The 24,191-nt window shown below is 40.9% G+C and overlaps 1 protein-coding gene across 2 annotated transcripts in view; it reads left to right on the top strand.

Annotated features, from left to right (window-relative positions):
• The window catches only part of L1CAM (L1 cell adhesion molecule), a 72,737-nt gene extending 53,987 nt beyond the window's left edge, over positions 1–18,750 (top strand). The window contains exons 5-28 of one of the 2 annotated variants that reach the window (XM_053474230.1): positions 892–1,014; positions 1,312–1,482; positions 1,674–1,785; positions 2,605–2,789; positions 3,077–3,208; positions 3,903–4,046; positions 4,330–4,441; positions 4,972–5,138; positions 5,319–5,478; positions 5,887–6,014; positions 6,802–6,903; positions 7,059–7,256; positions 7,872–7,942; positions 8,204–8,426; positions 8,654–8,769; positions 9,222–9,405; positions 9,959–10,075; positions 10,472–10,651; positions 11,147–11,266; positions 12,096–12,254; positions 12,519–12,650; positions 13,204–13,276; positions 15,193–15,204; positions 17,865–18,750. In XM_053474230.1, the coding sequence (XP_053330205.1) occupies positions 892–1,014; positions 1,312–1,482; positions 1,674–1,785; positions 2,605–2,789; positions 3,077–3,208; positions 3,903–4,046; positions 4,330–4,441; positions 4,972–5,138; positions 5,319–5,478; positions 5,887–6,014; positions 6,802–6,903; positions 7,059–7,256; positions 7,872–7,942; positions 8,204–8,426; positions 8,654–8,769; positions 9,222–9,405; positions 9,959–10,075; positions 10,472–10,651; positions 11,147–11,266; positions 12,096–12,254; positions 12,519–12,650; positions 13,204–13,276; positions 15,193–15,204; positions 17,865–18,096 (3,353 nt within the window). In that variant the 3' untranslated portion in view covers positions 18,097–18,750. The remainder of the gene's footprint in view (positions 1–891; positions 1,015–1,311; positions 1,483–1,673; positions 1,786–2,604; positions 2,790–3,076; positions 3,209–3,902; positions 4,047–4,329; positions 4,442–4,971; positions 5,139–5,318; positions 5,479–5,886; positions 6,015–6,801; positions 6,904–7,058; positions 7,257–7,871; positions 7,943–8,203; positions 8,427–8,653; positions 8,770–9,221; positions 9,406–9,958; positions 10,076–10,471; positions 10,652–11,146; positions 11,267–12,095; positions 12,255–12,518; positions 12,651–13,203; positions 13,277–15,192; positions 15,205–17,864) is intronic. The other variant, XM_053474232.1, reaches the window with a different exon arrangement.
• The last annotated feature ends 5,441 nt before the right edge of the window (positions 18,751–24,191 follow it).

Raw genomic sequence — 24,191 nt, 5'->3', positions numbered from 1 at the left:
GATCCTGTGGATATTTTTTTTTGGATCCCTTTTCTTTCAGCTTCAGAACAAAAAAAGAAATAATTTATATGTGTATCCATTATTTAACCTGCTAGTTCCTAAACAACAGAAGTAAGAATCCAGGGATTGGAAATAAACTATAGGACACATAATGAATTGTCTGTCCTACAGGGGACCCTGTGTCTCTAGAAGGCCATATAGCGATCATGATTGTAGTCTAGCTACAGATCTGCTCGAGATCAACAAAATTGTTGTAGTTCAGATTGATTAAACCTCAGTGGGATTTTTTTCCAACACACAAACAAGACTAAAAATATTATATTACTAAAATCTTTAGACGGGAGTGAGGGAATCTTTTAATTTTAAATACCACCCTCTCTAGAAACAAGTTAGGTTGCACATAACTTACTTCTGGACAGAGAACACTAGCTTATGTGCCGATTATTGAGATGACATAGATATACATACATTTTCTTCTTCTGATCTCTCTTTCTCTCGTTCAACCTTAGTCCCTCCTTGCACACAACACTATCCAACAACCTCTCTCCCGCACCGTACACTACACTATCCACCAGCACCTTTTCAGCGTGGAAGTTCTTAGTCATACTGGGCCCTGCACAACATCACCTAAAACTTAAGAAACAATATAAAAGCATTGAAATAAATATAATCTGAAACGTTTATAAACTCTTCTGCTGTGTCTAATCTCATCCTTCTGGACGGTTGTTAGAAAAGATGCTACTTGTTAAATGTCTACTTTAAAATCAAAATTATTTAAAGACTTTCTGAATATGAGAGTTATACCCTCAATCCACGGGTTCTGTGTCATCAAAATAGGCTGATGTTGTAGCGAAGAGACCAGCTAAAAATATATTATTGGGCTTTTCTTAGGCACTCCAAAATGGCAGAAGGAGACCATCAAGCCAATCCAGGTAGAAGAGGGTGAATCCATCATATTGCCATGTGACCCACCTAAAAGTGCAGTGCGCCCACGTGTCTTCTGGATGAATAGCAGTAAGTAAAAAATTGAGTGGAAAACTCTTATGAAGACTCAAGAAGACCTCAATGGTTTTCAATTTGGTCCTTGGATACCATGATTAAACACGTGGGCCTCAGGGCCCAAAGTTCCATGTTATATTGGTTTCTAGGTTAGTAGAAATCTTTAGGTGCAGATATATCAGTTGTGATGTAATATTTATTATTACATCTCTGTTTTGTGTATATTTTCAGTATTTTGCTCATGTTCATTTACTTCCTGCTACCGAATGTCTCTCGACTCTCATTACTGTTTTTGGTTTGCTCTTTTTACAGCTCTACTGCATATCACTCAGGATGATCGAGTGTCTATGAGTACGAATGGGGACCTCTACTTCTCAAACGTGAAGATCACGGATGAGCATCCTGACTACATCTGCCATGCCCAAATTCCCGGCACCCGCACCATCCTGCAGAAGGAGCCCATTGCCCTCAAGATTACTCCCAGTGAGTGCGCCAGGTGTACGCAGGACAGAGTAATTTCTGACGATCTGCGTGTATCTGCAGGCTAGAGAATATATCCTTAGGTCTCTTTAGAGTTTTATACTCAGTAGGGGTTCTGTTAGGAACAATGTTTTCTGGCGGGGTTCTGTATTGGTATAGGAACATGTCTGACTCATCGTCTCTTTCCTTGGCAGCTAATTCGGTGAAGTTCCGAAAGCCTAAAATGATGATGCCCAAGGATAGCAGCAGTAGTTACCTGGCACTGAAAGGGGATTCCCTGCAACTTGATTGCATTGCTCAGGGATTGTAAGTATACACACTCCTTTTCCTATACAGCTACTGTGATAATGTACAAAATCCTCCCAAAAAAAAGCCAGTATGCCAAACATACAAGCATAAAAAAAACCTCAACAATCCTAAAAGTGGGCTTGCCAATTCCCAATATGTTTCCTTTCTGGTGGTGATGTAAAAATCACATAAAAAAATAAAGTTGAAGTTTGGGCAACATTTTTGAATATTGTGGCAACATTATACTTTGTCTTCCATTCCAAAATATCATTCTGGGAATAGGCACAGTCTGTGCAGTAGTTCCTCCTTATATTACGCTCTAATTTGCATTAAAAGATTCCCTTTAGAGGTTGAAGTTGATGGTTTAGAAAAGCCAGTGATAAGGATAATTGTTTCGTTGCTCACTTTTGTAGTATTTTCATGTATTTTCTAGGTATGCAAACACACTGACCCAATTTACTCTTTCTTTCTGTCTCCACTATTCAGTTTCCACACTTTCTACATCTTATTTCCTTACCTCTATCACACACATTACCTGCTCTCTCTTTTCCTTACTTCTGATCTACTATCACACGTCTACTGTTCTCTCTTTCATTTTTCTTCATTTAGCACCATTTAGCACATTTACATTCAATGTGCAATTAAGCACAAAAATACTACATCATTACAGTTCTATAGGTAGACATGAAAAAGCTATCCTCCCACAGTGTCCTTGACATTGTAATGACCCACACATGCCCTACTGGTCCTATTATTTTCTCATATTAATTCTGTTTTTCTTTTTTTATTTCCCTATCTCTTTTGCCTCTATCACGGTCCTCCTTCTCTTATTCACAGACCTACTCCACATGTTGAGTGGTCTGCCTTAACTGGTTCCATATCCAAAGATCGCTTTCACTTTGATGAATTTAAGAAGACCATGCGTATCGACAACGTCATGTATGAGGATGACGGCCAGTATGAGTGCACCGCCACAAATACCGAGGGCAAAGTTCAGCACACCTACACCGTGACTGTAGAATGTGAGTCATTGAAATGCCTTATTTAAATAATAACAACAAATATAGGTCTGAAGCATTTTTTTGTATTTTTTCTACATATATATAGAAAGATATATAGAATATCATTTGTTGTTGGCTTCACCATGATTGTACTGAGGTTTGGTTCAAATGTTTCTATCTATTATTTATTATGTATAATGTATTATTATTACATTATTATTATTATTATGTATTATTTGCGTCTGTGTCTCTTGCGAATGTTTCTGTTTCTACTTCTTTGAGAGAGATTTCCCTTCCCCTTGTAACAGCTGCCCCCTATTGGATTAAGAAGCCTGAAAATTCAGTTTATGGACCAGGAGAAAATGCATTGATAATCTGTGATGTGGCCGGGAAACCTCAACCAGCAGTCACATGGAAAATCAATGGAGAACCATTGAAAGGTGTGTCTTCATGTTCTCTCGTATGATTAGCAGGACCTTCCACAAAGTTATGGCTCTGAGTTCCCATATATTATGCAAATAAAATTGGACATGTATGTACATACAGTATGTATGCACTGATGTCTTCTTCCAATCCTTAATTCCTTATATCCATTTCCTACTTCACATTCTTAAATCCATCATTCTTTACCTGTTTAATCGACCACTCCATAAACGTGTCCATCCTGGCTCTTATTCAACCATGCCTTTAGTGTCTTTGCTCAACTACAGCTCTTCTCCATCCATTCTTTTGACCATTTCCTTTCTCCACCAATTGGCTCAGAATCCATGGTCTTACATCATTCTCTCCCACCATGTCCATAATTCTCTTTCCATCCATCCAATGTCATCCATAATCACCTCAACGCTCTTCATCCTATTATGACCCTCCAGCCCTTCCTCAGTCCCATCATCCCTGGTCCCTTGCCTGGCCTGCACTGTGTCTGATCCAACAATTTTTCTCCAATCTGATCCATTTTAATGTCCTCTCAAAACATCGTCCTTTGTGCTTTGCCTTTCCAGGAGCCATTATTGTCCTTCACCGGTTCCTTGCTTACTGTAACTGAATTTTACAATAGAAAGGTGAAATTATTATTTTATTGCCTAAGATTCACCTCCTCCACTACTTCATGTTCTTTTTCTCCATGTGCTTTAGAATCTGATCTGAATGACAACCGAAAGTTGAAGGAGGGAAGCCTGATCCTTCTTAATTTACAGCTCGGAGATACCGTTGTTGTTCAGTGTGAAGCAGAAAACACTCACGGAAACATCCTTGCAAACGCCTACGTCTTTGTTGTCGGTGAGTCCTGTCTGATAAGGCTAGGATGCAACAATACACTTTTACGGGCAACCTAATGGGAAGTGCTGGGATATGACATTGTAGGAATTTAGCAGGGCAGTTTGACGACGTTAGAAAAGCTATAAGGGCCAACTGGAATGGACAGAGAAAAAAGATGGCGCAAGGATGACAAATTAGTTGGACTGGTAAAAGAAGGGCATTTGAATGGGGCCAAAACTATTTAACTCCGATCATCACCCACTTTTCTGATCCTCCCTCACTATCCGCCTGTGTCTTATTTCAGAGTTACCCCCGCAGATTCTAACGCCCAACGACATGGAGTACAATGTGGTGGAAAACACAGACCTTCTGATGGATTGTAGAGCATTTGGCGCCCCGGTACCATCAATTACTTGGTAAGATCCTCAAACTTATTAAAACTTTAAAGCCAAGAAGAGACATAAGTACCGATTCCGCAAGGGGCAGATGGTGCACATGCCTACAGAACTTTGCCCCACCAGAGGTAAGTGGGTGTGGCTTTAAGGGAGCTCTGCCCACCCACAAGCTCGTATTTGACGGTGCTTCCTGGCAGTGCTCTGCTAATTTTTCTAATAGTGCACATTTTTTTTCTGCAAAAAAAGGTGATTTTAATGTGATTTCAGCAGTGGTCCTAAAATTTGATGCCAATTTATTAAAGTGGAATATATAACCCCATAAATATGACATATTGTGTAAATGTTATCAGCCGGCAGCTGCTGGATCAGTGGACCAAAACCCCAAAAAATGTTTGCTGATTTAAAAAGAAATTTGGGCATAACAACAAAAATAAATCAATAGACATTCTGCTTTTTTTATGTCCATAACAGTAAAGAAGGGGCTTGCAGGTATATAATCATATATTTCATGGAAACGTCAGATTTTCTCACTTTTTTTTTATTTCACACAGGCAGGATGAGCAGATGATTGATGTTCTTACAGTCGACCGGTTTTCCCAGTACGCAAACGGGACGCTAAAAGTCAAAGAAGTTCAAAAGGAGGATGCAGGGATCTACGATTGCATAGCAACCAACAGCAAAGGCAGTGCCCGGATCTCTGCCGTCCTAAATGTCAAAAGTGAGCCTGGAATTCCAGCCTGATAAGAATAGTAGATAGTATAGTAAACACCATTTTTTTTCTTTTGGTGGCTAAGACCAGCAAATAATTTCATTAGTTTTTGGGACAAAACCCTGCTATTACCAACACGTGGTCTACTTGATCGCATTGACCTGACCACACTCTGTCTTTCTTTATCAGATGCGACTCAGATTATAATTGCCCCTCAGGAGCAGCGGGTAAGGAAGGGCTGGAAAGCAACCTTCCACTGCAAGGCTTTGTTCGACTCCACATTGGAAAGGAGCAGGGTGGAGTGGAAAAAGGACGGCTTGGAGATTGAAGAAGATGACGACAGTGATAAGTATGAGACTAGCTGAAGAACTTTGCTGTGAAAATAGAAAACGAGTGCCCTGATTATATCTGCTCCAGATGGTTAGGATAATAGTGGTTTTGATCATAATCTGAGGTTAAACGTTGCTTGGAGAGAACATCTAAAGCAACTCCAGAAAGCAGAATGCTAACTAAAACATTTATGCCCCAAAACGGGACGCTTCATAAATCAGCTGATCATTTGAGGCATGTAGCAGTGAAAATGGTCAGGTCATATTAAATTGCAAATAAATGGGCAAGCAAAAATGGGAGTGGGTGTGGCTACAATTAAACCACACCCCTTTTCTTCCACATTTACCTAATGGCACGATCTAGTACTGCCCCATGGAATGGTATATTATATATACAGAAGGATAATCCTATTTTTCTGACTCTCCAGACATGTCATTGATTCCAATAACACGCTGTATATTGCCGATGTCCAAGAGGATGATCAAGGTATCTACACGTGTGTTGCCTACACTGATTTGGACGAGGTGGAACAATCAGCGGAGCTGGTTGTAATTGGTGAGTACCCAGCAGTAGCACATCATCGTTATAATCATTCAGTGAAAGTAAAAATATCAGAGCCATAAAGCTAGAAAGCGGTGGACTTGGGGTAAAAGCTTCTCCAGCTGTGTGGAAGGGGCTAACCAATGTCTCTTATTTTTGGGGTACCCTTTTTCATACGCTCAGTATCAAAATTTGACCTAATCAGGAAGATTACGTGACTCGTTACTTTTGCCCAGTGTTGATAGGATATCTATATTCGAACACTGAGCTTAAAACATCACTGACCCTTGTTTACCAAACATAGTACCATGATTTGTCAGAAGCTGAGAATACATCTATATATTAAATTTGATGAATTTCATTACTGTATATGTCAACGCCATTACGTTCTGAACCCACTGACCCAAGTCACCTCTTTCTGATGAGTTGTGCATTGGTTAAAATTTTAAAAAAAGGCTCAGCTCATGTTGGAGGTATTTACATATAGCCATTAATGTGTTAATCACAACACAGCAGCTGCTCTAATAATACAATGAGATCTATGTGATTAACTTTTTAACTACATTGAGTACTTAATAGTACCTGTACGCTTCTTCATTTTGTGAGTTTTCAGACTTTGGTTCCAATTAAACATGCCGTCTGTAGCATGTAATTCGCCATTCATCAGGCTCACCAGTGGCATAGGCCACACACAAGCTTAGTACGTCTTACCTGCAGGAAAGTCAAACATGTAAAATAGAAATACTTGCTGACCTATGTTAATGGCATCATGCTAGATTTACCTCCTTGTCTTCATTTTTAGACCTTCCTGAACCTCCTTATGACCTTGAGCTATCTGACCAACAAGAAACATCTGTAATTCTCTCCTGGACCCCAGGCAATGAAAATAACAGCCCAACTGAGGGTACGATATTCTGTTTTATGAAGATATTTGTGGCGTTCACCGCTGTAATGTTTAAATTAAAGCACTCTACACTGCTAGCACTTTAAACACGTTGTTGCATGTGAAACACTCAGCTGGTTGACACGTCATTTTTCTTTATTCTCTGTATCCCACAGAGTTCATTATTGAGTTTGAGGACAAAAACTTTGAGTCCGGAGTGTGGCATGAGCTGATGCGAGTTGACAGCGATCAGACCTCTGCCCAGTTGGAGCTTTCACCCTATGTCAACTACCATTTCCGGGTTAGAGCTGTAAATGAGATTGGACCAAGCAATGGAAGCAGTCCATCAGAACAATATGAAACCCCTCCGGCAGGTACTCTATAGCAAAGGTTATTGGACAGGATGGCGGGAGGGACAGCGGGTGATTGGTGGTCCTGTCAAATGTTAAAACTCAAAGGAGGGAAACACCTTGCCCTGTCTCTAAAATCCGAGTTCTAGACAAAAACACACCTTATATCATACATCTGTAGTTAACGATTCTCCTTGTTCCACAGCCAGTGCCATTACTAGGTTCCAGACAACAAACATTCCATTTCTAGATTCCATTTCTAGACTACTACTACAAAGTCTCATCCTGACCCAGGAGAGTTTCTAGTTTCTTACAAAGATCTGGGCTTTGAATCTATACTATCTTCAACAGAACCGTCCCATCTCTAGAAAGAAACTGTTTGTTCCTTCTACAAACATCCTATACTAGTCACACACCATGCATCACACATAGCTGTCCCGTTTCGGTGTACGAACAGACCTGTCACATCTCAAATGCATATTCCCACAGATTCAAACCCACTGTCTATCCCGTCTCCATGTACAGAGGGTTATCGTGTTCTATTTCTCGTGTCAGACATACAGCTTGTCACTTGTCTATAGCAGCCAGCATACAGTGTAGTTCTATCGTCGATCATTGGATTTATCATTACTTTTTCAGCACCTACGAAGAATCCCACCGAGGTGAAAGGTGAGGGGACAGAACCTGATAACATGCATATCACATGGAAGGTAAGTGAACAATAAACTGGACTGGAATATTAGATGGAAAATGTCCTCAATAATATTTAATTATCCGTCTTATGTGTGAATCTTATAGGACCGCATTCAGGAGATATGTTCTATCTTCATGTATGGTTTATTACTATGTTTGGATCCCACCTTATTTTTGTACCATAGAGGCATAACAGACATATGCCAACTCTTAACGTCATTATACCCGTGTTTCTGTTTGTTTAGATACTTGTTACATCTATTCTGTCCTCTTCATAGCCACTGAAAGGTATTGACTGGAACGGTCCTGGTTTTCAATACATTGTACGATGGAGGCGCCATAGCCAGGATGAAACATGGAAAGAAAGAAAGGTTCAGAGCCCTCCTGTTATCGTGCAAGACACAAATACGTTTGAACCGTACGAGATTAAAGTTCAGTCCGTCAATGAATACGGCAAAGCTCCTGAGCCCAACTCTGTCATCGGATATTCTGGAGAGGACAGTGAGTATTGCCCCAACCCCAAGACAGCCTTTCCTTGGGCATACTATCCTAACATGCGTCACGTAATCAAGCACAATCTCTTGTGTTCCAGCATTATAGTTTATAGTATAACAGAGGAACTGTAGCGCTTTACAGTCTCATTAACTTTAAGCAAACTACAATCTTGTGTGCACCGACTTTATTCCGAAAGAAAGGTGTCAGGACGAGTATGTTCCTCTCATTTGCAGTTCCCACCTCTGTACCTCAAGATGTTGGGATAGAATCCATTAACGAGAATACGGTCAAAGTGGCCTGGCTGCCCGTGCAGAAGGATGGCTTGAATGGGCACTTGAAGGGATTCAGGGTAAGTAGCAGCTATAACATATAACATAGCCAATAACCTTGTTATAACACTGACGTTTTTAGCCTATTGGTAGAAATAAGATGTGAAAGAAATAGCACAGCATGGATGTTGAAACCATGAAAATATGTGGCACCTATTTTACATTTCACATAATCTCAAGCTAGCAACTGGAACTGACTGGTAGTCACTGGTGGCAGGAGATGTAACCTGGGGGTCTGAAAGAGGCACAAATGCATGTGGGGGTATTTAGCATGGGGGAACCATTAAAGTGCATATGACGGCTAGAATGTCCCTTTATCTTGGTTCCTAATACATAAAGATTAATAATAATACCATTCTTTAGTGTGAAAAGCATTATATTATGAGCTTGTTTGGTCCTCTGATTCGAAAGATTGCCAGATCTCTATCAAAGGCCTAGGTTAGTCCTAACCTACTCCAATCCTACTTCCCAGGTGGAGTACACCATCCATGGACATCACAGACAAACCAAGAGAACAGAAGTGCGTGGCAACACCACCCATGCGGTCATCACTGGACTGAAACCTTTCAGCAACTACTCGGTCACAGTCAGCATCTTAAATGGGAAGGGACACGGGCCAGCAAGCGAGTCTGTGACGTTCCTCACAGACGAGGGAGGTGAGATCCCGATGAGAGCTCACTTTACGTTGGTAGATATTGGCAGTTCATTTAGTCTCAGAGGAGCCGACAGATTGGGTGTAGAACAATGCAGACCAGAATGAAAGGGATCTTTCCCAGTGAGTGTATGCGCTTTGGGTTCATTCATCAATAGTAGTGTACAATCTTATAAGATTAAGTAAAGATGGGAAAGAATTGTAGTAATTTTGACAGGGTCACCACAAGTTGGCAATTCAAGGGACAACCTGACAACCAAGGAGGATAAGAGTGTCAATACCCCATAGATAGAAACAGTAATAGAGTAATAGCAACAGTAATAGCTTTCCAAGACAGAGGGTGATACTTAATGCCGCCTGGAAGTTCACTGGGGTAATAAGGTCGTTTCTCAAAGGATTTCCTTGGGTAGTTTTGTACTGAGTATTTGAGTATTTGAGTATTGTTCCTTTGCTCCTTTTTCTCACTTTATGAAGTAAAGTTGTGTATTAGTTTCATAGAAGAAAAGTTCTATTGTTATTGATTTCTCTTGTTATTGATTATCAATATTTTTCCGCAGTACCCAGCCCTCCTACTAACTTGCGATTGCAACGCCTTTCTGACACCTCTCTGATGTTAATTTGGGGACCCCCTGAGACTCCTAATGGAATCCTGACAGGATACGTAATTAATTATGGTAAGCGATTCTATTTACATTTATTTAAAATGATTCATTTCTGCTGGCAATTTTGCCCCAGTGAATTTCATTACAAAAAAGAGCAAATACTTGGAGCTCTAAGCACTGCTGTCACAACTAATCCGTTGAAAGCAACTGCCCCAGGTATGGAAGTGCCTTCTTATAATTAAGTAATACCCCTGAATTTGTTAAGGGTACTCCATGGGAGGAGGTAAGTGCCCTCTCTAACCCCTGTGGTCATCCGGTATGATAGACATTTCAGTTCTATGAATATTTGATGCATATAAATGTATCGGCTCCCTTGTTGCCGTTACTCTCGTGTGATCTGAATGCACAGCGTCTCTTTCTGCTTAGAAAGTAGATTTTTTAGAATACTTCCCATGTTTGCCCTTACAGTGAACCTCAGTCACAGCGAGGAAAAGATTTCCTCGGAAACAATTCACGATCCTGGGCAGCAAAACTGGACGCTATCCAGAGTCAGACCTGAAGACAACTTCAAGTTCTACGTCTATGCCACCACCTCTGCAGGGCTCAGCAATCATGAAATTATCGAAGGCAGCACAAAACAAGAGATTGGTGAGGCTCTGGTCGGGGACAGATTAACTGCGTTTAGGTTAACCGGACCATAAATGGTTATAAATGCTTGTTGAGTTTGGCGATACAATATGGTGGAGCTGAAACCAAGCCTCAAGTCTTAAGGGACCCTTTTGACGTTGCGTTCACTGTCCTGATGTGAATTTAGAGAAATGTGACTCATTCCAACTTTCCCAGTATTTCTAGTACAGTCCTTACTTGTAAGAGTTGTGCCTTACTGGCTGAATGCACAAAACCAATGACCCGAAAGGTCACCATTCCACCCATCGTACAAGCACATAGGGGGGAAATAGGATGTTAAATGACGTCTCAAGACAACACATTATAACTCTGTATGTAAACACAATAAAATGTAGCTAACTACGTATCCTAACTTCTAAAGAGGTCCACTTGGTGTCTAAGGTGTATTTCTTCTAAACATGTGTTTCCAATGCTGGAAAGTCATATACGTCTCACCGTGTGTTTGTTTGTGTTCAGAAATACCTCCGATTCAGAACATCTCGGCGACTGTTGAGGGAAGACGTGTAACTTTGAACTGGAAACCGCTTGATGGCAAAAAGAACGTGGAGCTCAAAGTCCAAATCAGAAATAAAAGTGGTATGTTCCACCAGTGGGATGGGGTGGCACGGGGGCCGAAAAATTGAAACACACAGCACTGGCATCTACACAAAAGCTAGAAATAATTTACAGCCACTGAAGAGGAAGTTACGGGTTAGAATGATTGGTGGTGGCCTCGTGGGTCCTCGGCCTATACATGGATCCATTGTAATATTTTTTATCATAGTCTTCAATGGCCACCATACATCCTCAGAAAGATATATCCATTTCCATGGTGGATTTACTTACTGCTGACTAGGTGTTAGAGCACGAGATCACAATTTCAAGCTGGACTGTTTAAAATTACTTTACAGAAAACATAGTAGGATGTGAATGTCCTTCCAGCTGAGATGATAAGGCTCAATAGTGGATTAATTAAAAATAGAATTACATTTTAAAAAATACCAGGTGTCTTAAGGTATGGGTCATTGGTCTACTGTTTCTAAGAAGTGGAAGAGTTTGCAAATGTATTGGGTAAAAGATTATCAAATATGTTTTTTTAAATGCTTATTAAAGTACTTAGAAAGTAGTACTTTAACATGCATTCTTTGTCAAGGTGGCTTCCAGGGGCACAAGGTTGTGTCTATAAGGAGAGTCAAGCCCTAGTCTGGTGGGAAAATCCTCGAGTCAAGGAGGTTAGGGGTGTGGGAGAATACATCCGGTGTTGCGTATGGAGTACGATCGTATGGGGTAGTAATTTCAGTGTGTGAAAGGAATTCTTCTATTTTCTAAGTTCTCTTGAGCCAAGGGATCCAAACCCAAGGAACCCACCACCCTACCCTCTAAACAGCACAACGTGCTTTACATTTTATTTCTCTTCTTCGCTTAGGTGAACACTGGTTCCTTCATGGAAACGTCAACAGTTCCTGGTTATTTTATGACTTGAGTGAATTAAACCCTGGGTCGACTTACGATATTCGTCTGATGGCCATGCTTCCGACTGGGGAGGTGGAAATTTGGAATACAACATTGCTAACAAAAGGAGCAGGTGAGGGCATACTTCAGATTCTCATTTCAGGTTCCATTTCAGGTGAGGGGGTTAGCCAAATCTCTGATTCCTAGGATGATAATGAGGTCCAGCCTTATTCAAGTTTCTTTCATGAGGTTACATGATTATACGTCATGATGTCCATGATCTATGCATCAAATGTTATTTTTTTTAATGAGGGTTTCCCCCTTGGCGAAAAATGCTTCTATAGTAAACTCAGTAAACACCTTATGTACTTATTTTACGTATTCTTGTCTCTTTTAGCTTTAATCACGGAACACAGAGGATTTGCCTCCGAGGGATGGTTCATCGGGCTAATAAGTGCTATTGTCCTGCTGTTGCTAATCTTGGTTATTCTATGCTTCATCAAACGCAGCAAAGGTGGCAAGTACTCTGGTAAGTTCACAGCCTTCACCCTGTACTTTAGGTCTAATCAGGGAAACCACCCATCTCATCACTGGATGCCCAAAACTTCCTAGGTACCATTATTTAATAAGCCCCATAGATAATTTGACCAGGCATGGGACGCAAGGATACAACACCAGAAGGTCAAAATGCTTTGCAAGAAGCATTGGGACTACTAAGCCCTCTCTTTTCTACCATGTGGATAAAATAATGTTTTCATTTATATTGGGCCTTTATATTCTGCAGTGTGGCACAATGAGCAAGTTCTAGGTGTAAAACAATTTGGATGTTCAGAAACAAAAGGTTAGGAAGGCTCTGCTCAAATGAGCTTACAATCTAGAAGCTTGGTCATGTAGGACTTTTTTGCTTCTCTGGACGCTGATGAACTCCAAACTTCTTCAGATTTTTTTCCCCAGAAGCTTACAATAGATAGAACTTTTTAGTTACATTCCCCTTACTTTGCATCCATCTATAAGCACTAATGCAGTATGTGAGCCCAATGTGTATTGTGTACATGATGTCTGCATCTTACCTGCCCATACAGTAAAAGATAAAGAAGACACTCAAGTGGATTCTGAGGCTCGGCCAATGAAGGATGAAACCTTTGGAGAATACAGGTAGGTAGAACCCCGGGAAATCGTACTCCCCAATAAATAAAACCTTATCCATGTCTAAGGGGGCCAATATTGAAAGTGTATACATCGGCTGCCAACAAACTGTGGCAATAAAACAGAGAGGTGTACAACTACCGGAATGACAAATCCTTTATAAAATTTAAAAAAATTAACTAAAATGTGTTAGAATATACGAGTGGAGAAAGCCCTGTGCATTTGTGAAGCAGCTTTCTTCCTTACTCACTCTTGGACCCCTCTGCTAGTCGTATGATGCCATACTTCCATGTCATCATCATCATCATCCATTAAAGGCCAATGAGGTAAATCTCCTGTTCTACCTCTTGTATGCACAGATAGGGGCCACACAGGGTCCCCTCGGGGCTTGGGACCTGATCTTACCAGCTCTCTCTGTGAAGCCTATAGGCATAATAGTAATTTTACCCCGATGGTCTTTGGACTGATCAAACCGGGCAAGCTTATTAACTGCAAAAGTAATTAACATCTGCCGTGAGCAGTAACAATATCAGTAATATCAGTCTTCATAATAAAATAGTCTTTTTGTCCTTCCTTACCTCGAGCAAGATTCGTTCTAGTCAATTTTTTAGGATATAATCTTTTTTATTAAACCATTACTGACTTAGTAAAAATATCGGGCGAAATAAGTGTTTCGGTAAAGCCTTTGCTTTCTGTTTTATGGCCTTGCAAGAAGTCTGTTACTCCATCTGGTGCAGATTATTATGCAAATATTAATTGCGGCTTCAAATCTGGCAAAGCTTGCATACAAATAGTAAAAAAAAAAAAAGGGCAGAATGAAGAAATGATGAATGAAGAGCTGAAAATAATCCATTATTGCACAGATGACAAATGTATCCGTTAATAGCCAAAAAACGAACACTAGGGTTTAGAGTCAAACTTGGTTGCTTTGGGATTTATTCACTAAACAGTGAGCAATAAGGAACGAAGGGGTACCGTACTTTGTCCTGCATAACGCAGAATACTGTCAGATCCAATTTAGATTATCCAGAGCTTTCTTTTGGAGGGACTGATGAAACACTATACATAGGAACTTTATATATTTTAAATATTGTAGATTTATGTGACATGCTAAAGATTATACAGATAAAGTCAATGCGAGTTCTCATACATTTAGTTAAATAACACACGGCTGACAGATCTGTAATGTCCGATGTAGATTGTGATGATGCATCCAGAAAATGTTTCCCTTTCGAATTATGTATAAAAATAATCTTGTGCAAAGTTAAAAAGTGGTTTTATCACCATAGCAAACAGATCAATTCTTCAGCTAGCAGGACCACGGCCATATTTACCTTTGGTGCTCCACACTACTGTCCTTACGGTATATGATGTCATAACCTGAGATTATAACTGCTGGGGGGGGGTGCAACTGAACTATGAAGGTTGTGCCTACTCCTTAGTGTTAATAGCCCAGTTGGAGAGATAAATGATCTCCCTTTTAAGCGGCCCATTGGGTAGTAGCGGTAGGGAGTCCGATCATCCAAAAGGGTAATCTGGTTCCCTGTTATGCGGCAGAGAAGTTGCCCCCCCCACACACCTGCCACCCTAGGCCTAGTTGGTCTGGGCTTGAATACACCAGAATACAGCCGCACAGTGGCCATCCTAATGGACTTGCCAATGGGGGGCAGGTGCTGTTGGGCGCCAAGCATTCCCCTTGGGCCAGTTCAAGCCTAAGCAGGACCTTCCCATTTGCTGCCATGGTTATAAAACCACTTAGCAAACTTTGCACGACCTAAACCTAATACTTGTTATGTATTAAACCACCTCTGTGTTCGACAAAATGTTGGCTGGGGTCATGAAATATGCTGAACCGGTCCAGGTTGCATTGCTGTGCTAGTCCTTACGCATTTGTTCTTCACTCTTTTATCCATGCTGCCCATCAGGTCTCTGGAAAGGTAAGCTGCTCTCACATTACGCTGTCCCTCGGGGCAGTGGCACTATGGGGGAAATGTGCTCCGCTTTAATTTAAAAAAAAAAGTCTTATTTGGAGCCTTGGCTCAAATCATTTCTGGAACCTTATCAAATTTAAAATGCCTCGGCAATTGTTAAAAGCAAGGACAGGCACTCTGAGACCCTGAAGATGATGTTGGACTGCAAAAGTAAAGGCTAACTGAAAAGCTAAAGTTTTCAGTAAAACTACAACTTAAGGGACTCAGATTGCTGAAATCCTTACATAGGGGCACAATCGTTAACCTTGCGAATCTTAAAATCCCCCCTCATTCTAAGCCGGGGAGCTGCTATGTTCTCTGGTATTATAATAAACCTGTGAAGAGCAGCGTGCCATATGTCAACGTGGCATTTCATTGAACATTGTTCCATTTCAGTCCATGCAATGTTATTTCTGCTCGTGGATAACGGATTCCTGGTATTAAGGACACCATAGGTCCGTGGCAAGGTTTGTGAAGGTCCATAAAACTTTATTACGTTGTCCATCACAGATCCAAGTACATGTCCACCATGAGCAATGTTGGTACATACCCCTGACCACAAACACACCATCCCAAGACTTTCTTTAAGACAACAGAATAAGAAACTATGGATGGTTTAATGCTAGCTCTACACATTTTGACTGCACTCTGCACAGTTTCGGCTCCAACTACCCCTCTAGACACTATACAGTTTTAATCATACAGAAACCAACTACCCCACGACACAAGCCTGTAAACCTATGTTCTTGCAATGATGTTGGGTAAGAACCTTGGTTGTAAAACATTAACAAGAGAGTGCCAACCACGCACACAGTTTGGGAGTCTCACGGCCAACATGGAATTTGAGCAAGATACGTAAATCAGAGAGCTTTACAGATACTTTGTATACTTTTTATGGTTCCCAGGTTATTTTATCTCTTTTTTACCATTCATATGCCCTTTGTTGTTTGATTGGTGTAGCTGTGTGTGTATGTGTTTTACCTTTTATTAGTAGTGTGGTTGCTTGCATCATTGTAAGCCGCTTGTCTATATGTAAAGTGTTCTTGTTGTCCATGCTCGTGAATGTCCATGTGATTGTCATCCTCTTCTTGTCTCCTTTTTAACAGCAGCTCATTCCTTAGAAATAGGTAAACTTTAAAAAAAGGGGGGAAAATGCAAACCCTGGCCTTCTTGCTCCCTTCTGCATGCGCTTATGATGTATCAGAAGGCATGCCCCACTTCAAGTACAGCTCAGTGGCAAAATGTGATTTAGAACAGGGATATTTCCCGAAGGGATTAAAGCAATGTGGCAACGTGCATTACCATCTGTGACCGATTCCCAAACAGGACACAGCTGAGTTTCCCGTGCAGATAATGGTTATGCATGGCATCACGTAAAGCTTTTCTTCCACGGGACGTATCTCTATCGAGGAAATCTTCACCAAGAGGCTTATTGATAAAAATGGCCACTTTATAAACACTTTCCCTCAACAATACTGTATAGCGTTATTTAATATTCTTCCATACTGAATTCATTTAAAACCAGAATTTAATCTTAGGCAAGGAAAGAAAATCCCCAGTGATATTAGTGGGATATGAGGTAACGTGCCTACAACATATGGAACCAACATGATGTGGCTCTGGGAACCTGGGTGGTTTCAGAATCTATGGACTTAATTTCTATTTGTTACATCTTATTTAGCTCAGTTAACGTCAAAAGGAATAGATGACACACAAAACATCAACGGCTGTTGCCCTCTTGTGCAAAAAATGTTAAGTTTTATTGCCTCTCCCTAGCCTCCAGATGACATTTTCAACATCTGTCTGATTAGATTTATTATACCGATCCCACCGTCAGCAATGGACGTTCTCATTCTGCATGCCCTCTCTTTCTGCATGCTTCGCCACTCACACTGCCGTTATGATTGCATTTCCAGTTGAATTAGCCAAGGCTAATGTTTTGGATTCCATGGCTTTCTCCCTCCTGCATCTCTTAAGAGCAATACCTTTTATATCATGGAACTAGATTGCTTTGCAATGCATTCCTCTCCCCAACAAATGGTTAATCCTTAAAAGTGGCCAGATGCTGGATACCGCATGATTAAAAATGTTGCATTTACCATTTTGGACATAAACGTAGGATATTTATTGCAGGATCAGCACCATGAACGGTATGCTTTTCACTTGACAGGTGCTTCAGCATCCATAAGAGAATTTCTGATATTATTTTATTATTATTATTATTATTTTGATTTATTTTGATTTATTTTGATTTTGCTGTATTATTATTATTATTATTTTTCTTCCCAGGTTGAGTATATTTTTTATCTTTTTTTTTTTTGCATTTATTTTAAAGTCTCCAGGGTCGGACTGGAACTAAAAAAAAATGTTGAGGTGTTAAGAAAATAACAGATGATAATCTGATAAGAATTAGCAGTTGCCCGGTATTACTTTGGATGGCCAGACCAAAAATCGAATTCAGAATGCATACTGTTTTTTTTCCAGCTCACCTCTCCCATCTTGAGACCCTTTTTTGGTTTGACTGTTATTAATAGGGTACTCTTAATTGATCTACGGTACAAGCCTACCAGATAGTACTTCTACCCCACAAACACCCATCATTTATTTTTCTTATCTTTATCATCCAGTGACAATGATGAGAAGCCCTTTACGAGCAGCCAACCTTCTCTGAATGGGGACATTAAGCCTTTGGGAAGCGATGACAGCCTGGCTGACTATGGCGGCAGTGTGGATGTTCAGTTCAACGAGGATGGCTCCTTCATCGGCCAATACAGCGGTAAAAAGGAAAAAGAGGCAGCCGGTGGCAATGACAGCTCTGGAGCAACCTCACCAGTCAACACCAACATCGTAATTGAATAAAGATTGATTTGAGGAGCAGGAGGGTCCTAGGGGAAAATTTAGATTGAACGTCATCAAAGGGGTGGTGGGGAAAATTTGGTGGACATGGAGAATTTATTTTTTGGCTTGCAAAAAAAAAAAAAAAAAACTAACCTATTTGGTGCCAGAGGGCAATGTAGCCGAATACATTGCAAGCCTCTTGAACCAAAGGGGTTGACTAGCTGTATCTTCTCTTGGACTGCGACTCCATGCCTTTCATGCAAAACTTAAGATAAATAAATGAAAGGACTAAGATAAGTAATGGGCAGAGGGTTTTAAACACCTTCTGCAGAAGATTTGTTCCAGTGTTCTCACTTTAATGTACAAAAAAAAAAAAGGTAAGAATCTTAAGAACAAAATAAGAAACAAACATTGAAGAAATTAGAAAAAAAAATACACAGAAAAAAAAAGAAAAAAACCAAAGGAAGAGAAAAAAAACGACAAAAAAAAAAAAGTATCATGTCTTTCACGCCAAGTTTTGCATTCACCCTCAACACAGGACATGTGTTCATTTTCTATGGTGTCTTTTATTTGTACTGTTCTTACCATTTGGTTAGGGTCCTTAACGAGGGACCCACCAGCTCTGTGGGTTTTATTATACAAGTGCAGCTTGCCAAATACAACGGAAATGAGCAATGTGTGTATGTGTGCTTCGCGAACACAGAGAAACCGTCTGCAGTCTCTGACATTTCTAGCGTTAACTTTGCATCTCATCCAGCCGTCAATCAATGGGGTGGATTCTTGGAGGACTTGAAATAGTCCATGGTTACGCAGTGTGGGTTCTTGCATATCGGGGAGGGTTGCAATATGTTCCAAGTCACACTAGCAGGAATGCACTATACTTTGGGCCCTCTCATCTGACCAGGATGGGGGGGCATTGGGCATTAACCCCTTTTTCAGCTGCCAGACTGGCAACGTGCCCCCCTCTCCCTGGCATCAATGACTTTAATCGAATCAGTTGAAATCTGTAGTATCCACATTGTTGCGTTAGAGCAAACCATTAGCTCCCATCAACAACAGATGGGCTTTACAATCGATAACAATTTAAGACCTTTGGCGGCACATCATGGTGGGTTTTTGTCGTGCAGTTATGCTGCTTACTGTTCTATATAACTGAAGGTATTGTTCTCAGGACCTGCGCAGGGGAGAAGCTGATTTAATTCCATTATTGAAAGTGAAATCCTCAATGCCATGCTGCAAGATTGATTTTTTTGCAGTTTCTCCTTGTCACAGAGAGAGTTAATTGCAGGGATTAGTAAAGGAAAGGTACGGAAATTAGTAAGGGAATGAGGCTTAGCTTTGTACGGCCTCACATATTAAAGTACTGCATCGTTTCATACCATAAGAAGGACCGAAGGAGGACTAACTTCATTTATTCCCGTTGTCTAAACTCAGGGGCAAGTGTGGTTTAGCGGTTAAGGTGCCTACATGGAATAACCAAGTTTGGTCAGCTCCACTTTGGGTGATTTATCACCCGTATGTCAGCAATTTCCCTGTGCTTACCCAATGTGCTTACCCAATGCCCCAGTGCTCACTGCGGCGGGACAGACTGGCACAAAGAGACACTGGTGGTTTCCAGCTCAAACATGGCGGCTCTGTGGTCTTGGCAGGCTACAGTATGATGAATATCAAAATGTTTCCACTGGGTATCCACCATTGCTGTCGTTTTTTTTTTCTTTTGGGGTGGGGGTACACAGAAGGGGAAAGGAAAAATATGTGGGGGTGGCAGGAAAAAAAAAAGATGAGCTTCAAAGGCCTAGGTCCTCAAAAATGCCCCCCCCCATTAAAACCCATCTGGTTTTCTAACTAAAGTGAGACTCGTACAACAAAGTGCGAGGTCAGTGTAAGTACGCCTCATACAGCAAAGTACGAGGTCCATGTTTCTCATCCATGCTTATTTATTCATAATCATATGGTTGACCATAAGTTGTTGATACGGAAAGCTGTATTAATCTAGCTATTTTAAGATAAATGTAAGATGGTTTCTTCACATAATATGTATATATCTGTGTGTCACAATCATAAAATCAACATTTGGAAACTCAACTTTCTATTTAACTTTTGAAGGATCGATAATCCTTGTGTAACGGAGACAAATAATTCCTCGGTGAATTTATCACAATTTGCTCAGAACAATTTTCTGGCATTCTCGGGTTCACTGAACATGCAGGGTGGGAGAAACGGCTGCTTCCTGATCCGTGCAGTCCTTTAATATCTGCTATATCTCATTTCTTGGAGGACCGAACTCTTATCAATTAACCCAAGTTGACTACCCAGGTTCTTCTAAGACAAGGTTGTGCAGTTGAAGGACATCAACGACCTGCAACCTGCGAAGAGGTTAATACGTCCTGCTCAGAACCTTAATGTGCACAACACACCACAGAGATAGTAGGAGGAAGAATCAGGAAAATTCTTTTTTCTTCGCAAAACACCATTAACCCCTTAAGGACAATGGGCGCTCCCTAAACCCATTGAAAACAATGCATTTTGAGCCCGTGCATGTACCGGCTTTGTCATTAAGGGGTTAAAACTTACAAGAAAGAGGAAACTCTTTGGAAATGTTGCAAAGAGATTGCAAAAAAGGCATACTTTTTAAGAATTCATTAATAGGTTATACCCCATGCCAGGGAAATTAACAACATAACCATAGGCAACTTTTTTTTTAACCCCTTGAGTACTACAGACTGCAGGGGGGAAATGAGGATCGCTAATGAGAAGTTTAAGGTTAATACTCATTTGCAGATCCATTATGCAATCGCATTATTACATCATATCGCATAGGATACATTATAATCTCTTATCTGTTATCGGTGCTACTGCTGATATAACAGGTGACATCATATCTAGTTTTTTCTCCCCTTTTTTATGTTTCTGAGTAGTTGATTCATTAATGTCTAAAAAGAACTTAGTATTTGATAAATCCGCCTTGAATTCTTAAGCACGTCAGGTGAAATAGACTATACTCTATAGTCTATACATCGTATACGAAATGTATTAAACTGATCAGCATTCCGTATTAAGAGTTCTAGCATGGTATAGAACACATCAGATTTTTTCTTAACTTAAGTGGACTCATACAGTGTGTTAACCTATATCAGCACATCATGAATACTTAAAGTAGTCACATACCATGTCAAGGCTTAGACGCGATTATTTTGGTCACCTTTGGTCAAGCAGGGTTTTAACTGTAATATACTTGGAACGTAACGCACCTACAAGGAGGTTTAAGTAAAATGTGACCCTGAGAACGTGCCCATATTCACCACCGCGAGACTTAAAATTCATAGACCCAAGGCAAGATCCTAAGAGTGCCCGGGCACGCTGGCCTGTCTTGGGTCATATTGTGGCCATATGGAGCTGAGGCTTGTTAACCGGCCAACGTTCAACACCAAGAAGGTGTATGCAAGCGCAGAGATGGGTGTATATGCCCCCGTCCACGAAGAGGTTCATTTTCTGCTGCCAGGGGTTAGGGATGCAGGGTCCTCTGATAGCAAAGGGTTTAAGGGAACTCAAAGAGCATCTGGATGGTGCGCCATGAAACTTTTGAATGTAAATAGTGTTTCTGAAGTTTGTATCTGCCAGTAGTGTATAGGCCTCTGTAAGTCCCTGTCTATAGCTTGGTATTGTTAAAGAAAAATACAAAATATATCATGATAAACACAGCCTGTGTACTGTGGTGTTATGGGAGCAGGTGGAGTGAGTGCTAATGTTGAGTCATCTCAAGTGTGAATGAGAGTGCGTGACAAAGTGTGCATGCAGACTGGAGCAATAGAGAGCGGCGTTGAGTTGGGCGTCGTGGTCAGGGCAGGCAGCAGGGTCTGTTAGATGAGGCAGAAGAAGGTATAGATTATGCAGATTCCCAACAGCAGAAAGCCAAGACCCAGGAACTGAGCTCTGGTTGAGGGAACATATGGGGAGGTATGAATACATTTAGTTGTGCTTGCCCTAACCATCGTACATGTGTACATTAAGTATTTTTAGTAATTAGCTTGAGCTTGAAAATTGTTTTCATTGTCAAATAAATTAAGAAATACTTCAAGCATTTACTAAAGTTCACTTAGGGCCAGCTGAAAGTAATCCTTGGGTCCTTCCAATGATTATCCAAATACCCGGGCAGCTGAGTGGGGGAAGTCTCCTCCAGCCTTAAGTTCAAGAAATGATTGAGATACTTGACAGCAAGTGAACGATTAGTGAACGAGGCTCCCAGTACACGACGGCAAGAGCACAGCTCCTCAACTTTGATGTGCATGGGAATTATATTCCAATTCCCAAACATGACCCGCCCATTTGTGGCTAACCACACCCCTTGTCACTGCTAGCTCTACCTCCTCTGAACTGGCTCCACCCATGCCAGACTCCTATATGGAGCAGGGGCCATAAGTAGCTACCTGTTGCATGCTCTTTGGTTATCCCATATGAGAATCATCTGGTAATACCTGGGAAACTGATTGTTTTTAAATAACTCTTTAATAGTTTATCACAAATAATGCTCTGATTTGATGATAGTGATAATCTAAACTAAGGAAATTTACAGTCAATACACATCTAGCCATATTAAATGTCAAGGAGAGGCCCATGACCTGTGATATCTACCTTTTCCTTGTTCGAAACATGAACTCCGCCAAGCTGTGAAGACTAAGATAATCCTACATGAAGGTAAGTCAGCCAACGGCGCATCAATGCACCAGCCGATGAATGCAAAACAATATGGACACCAGAACTGTGACCCTGGTAGCCAGCGCCATCTCCAGGCAGAAAGAACATGCGCGTTTATTACTCAAATAAGAAAACCGTCTGCACGCATTCATCCATATAAATTCTTAACACGGAAACACAGAATATGATGGCAGATAAGAACCATTTGGCCCATCTGGTCTGCCCATTAGTCTCATTGTATCCTTTTTCCAAAACCAGCCTATGTCTAGTTTACCCAATACTTTTTACCACAGCATTTTCTTTAGAGTGGGGGCTTGGGTGGGGTATCTTTCTTGGGGTTACTTTGTGTAACTGGGATTTTAAAACCAAATCTCGTGTCGGTGTAATGTTGCAGACTGGCCAGTAGATGGCCACAGCGGGTATTGAAGAATTGACTGCGTAACTCGCATGTAGAAGACAGAACCTCTGAAAACCAATCCAGCCTCATTAGAAATGTATTTATTTAACACCTTTTTTCCAGCCATCCCTATCTTCACTCTAACGCTGTCAACAAGCGAGTCTGATAGGACATGCTTGTAAATGAGATAGAACATACAATATCCATATTTCTCTCCTGCACCGAAACGTTTCCGAAAATTCTTAATAACCCTTTGTTCACCTAACTACAAAGATTCAATGTGACTCCTGTCCTTTGACAGCAACCAACCCAAACCAACTCGCTTGCATACCTCCGCCATCATACCTAAGACTATCAACTATTCTGGAAACAGTCCAATACACAGGTACCAAAAGGTACTGCAAACAAGGAACCCAGAAAGAATCCAGTCTGTGCGTAAATAATGCCTGATCTTGTTGCAATACACTTTATGTGGCCACTTGGGTAACTGCAAGTACACCTTACATTAACCGCTTCATGACAAAGCCCGTACATGTACGGGCTCAAAATGCATTGTTTTCAATGGGTTTAGGGCCTGCCCATTGTCCTTAAGGGGTTAAAAATCGAAAGCTGCACAGCACTGCAGAATGTAATTTTCATAATCACGGGTTGCCTTAATCGATGTAACTAATGTAAACTAACCCCGGAGATTATCTGCATGTGAAATACGCCAAATCCGTTTAACCCTTTAGGCATTTATTATGAGACAAGTATCAATGGTCCGCAAGCCAAGACCGTGCGGGGATTGCCAATAACCGGATGTGTGCGGGGTCAGGCTGTGCACCAGCAAACACAAATGACTTTCCAATAACAATTAGGTGGACTGCAGATCTATGAATAATCTGCCTGCGGTCAAATTGAGATCACATGCCCGCGGAGACGTGCGTGAGACCTTGTGCGGAAAATAAATCTGTGTGATCTGTGCACATGGTAAAAAAAAAAAATGGTTAAAATACTGACATTTTAGTGTATTTACATTTTATGC

This window comes from Spea bombifrons, chromosome 8, assembly GCF_027358695.1.
Source record: "Spea bombifrons isolate aSpeBom1 chromosome 8, aSpeBom1.2.pri, whole genome shotgun sequence".
In the NCBI taxonomy this organism is placed as follows: domain Eukaryota; kingdom Metazoa; phylum Chordata; class Amphibia; order Anura; family Pelobatidae; genus Spea; species Spea bombifrons.
Note: the sequence above shows the minus strand (reverse complement) of the source record. Positions and strands in the feature narration are given on the sequence as shown.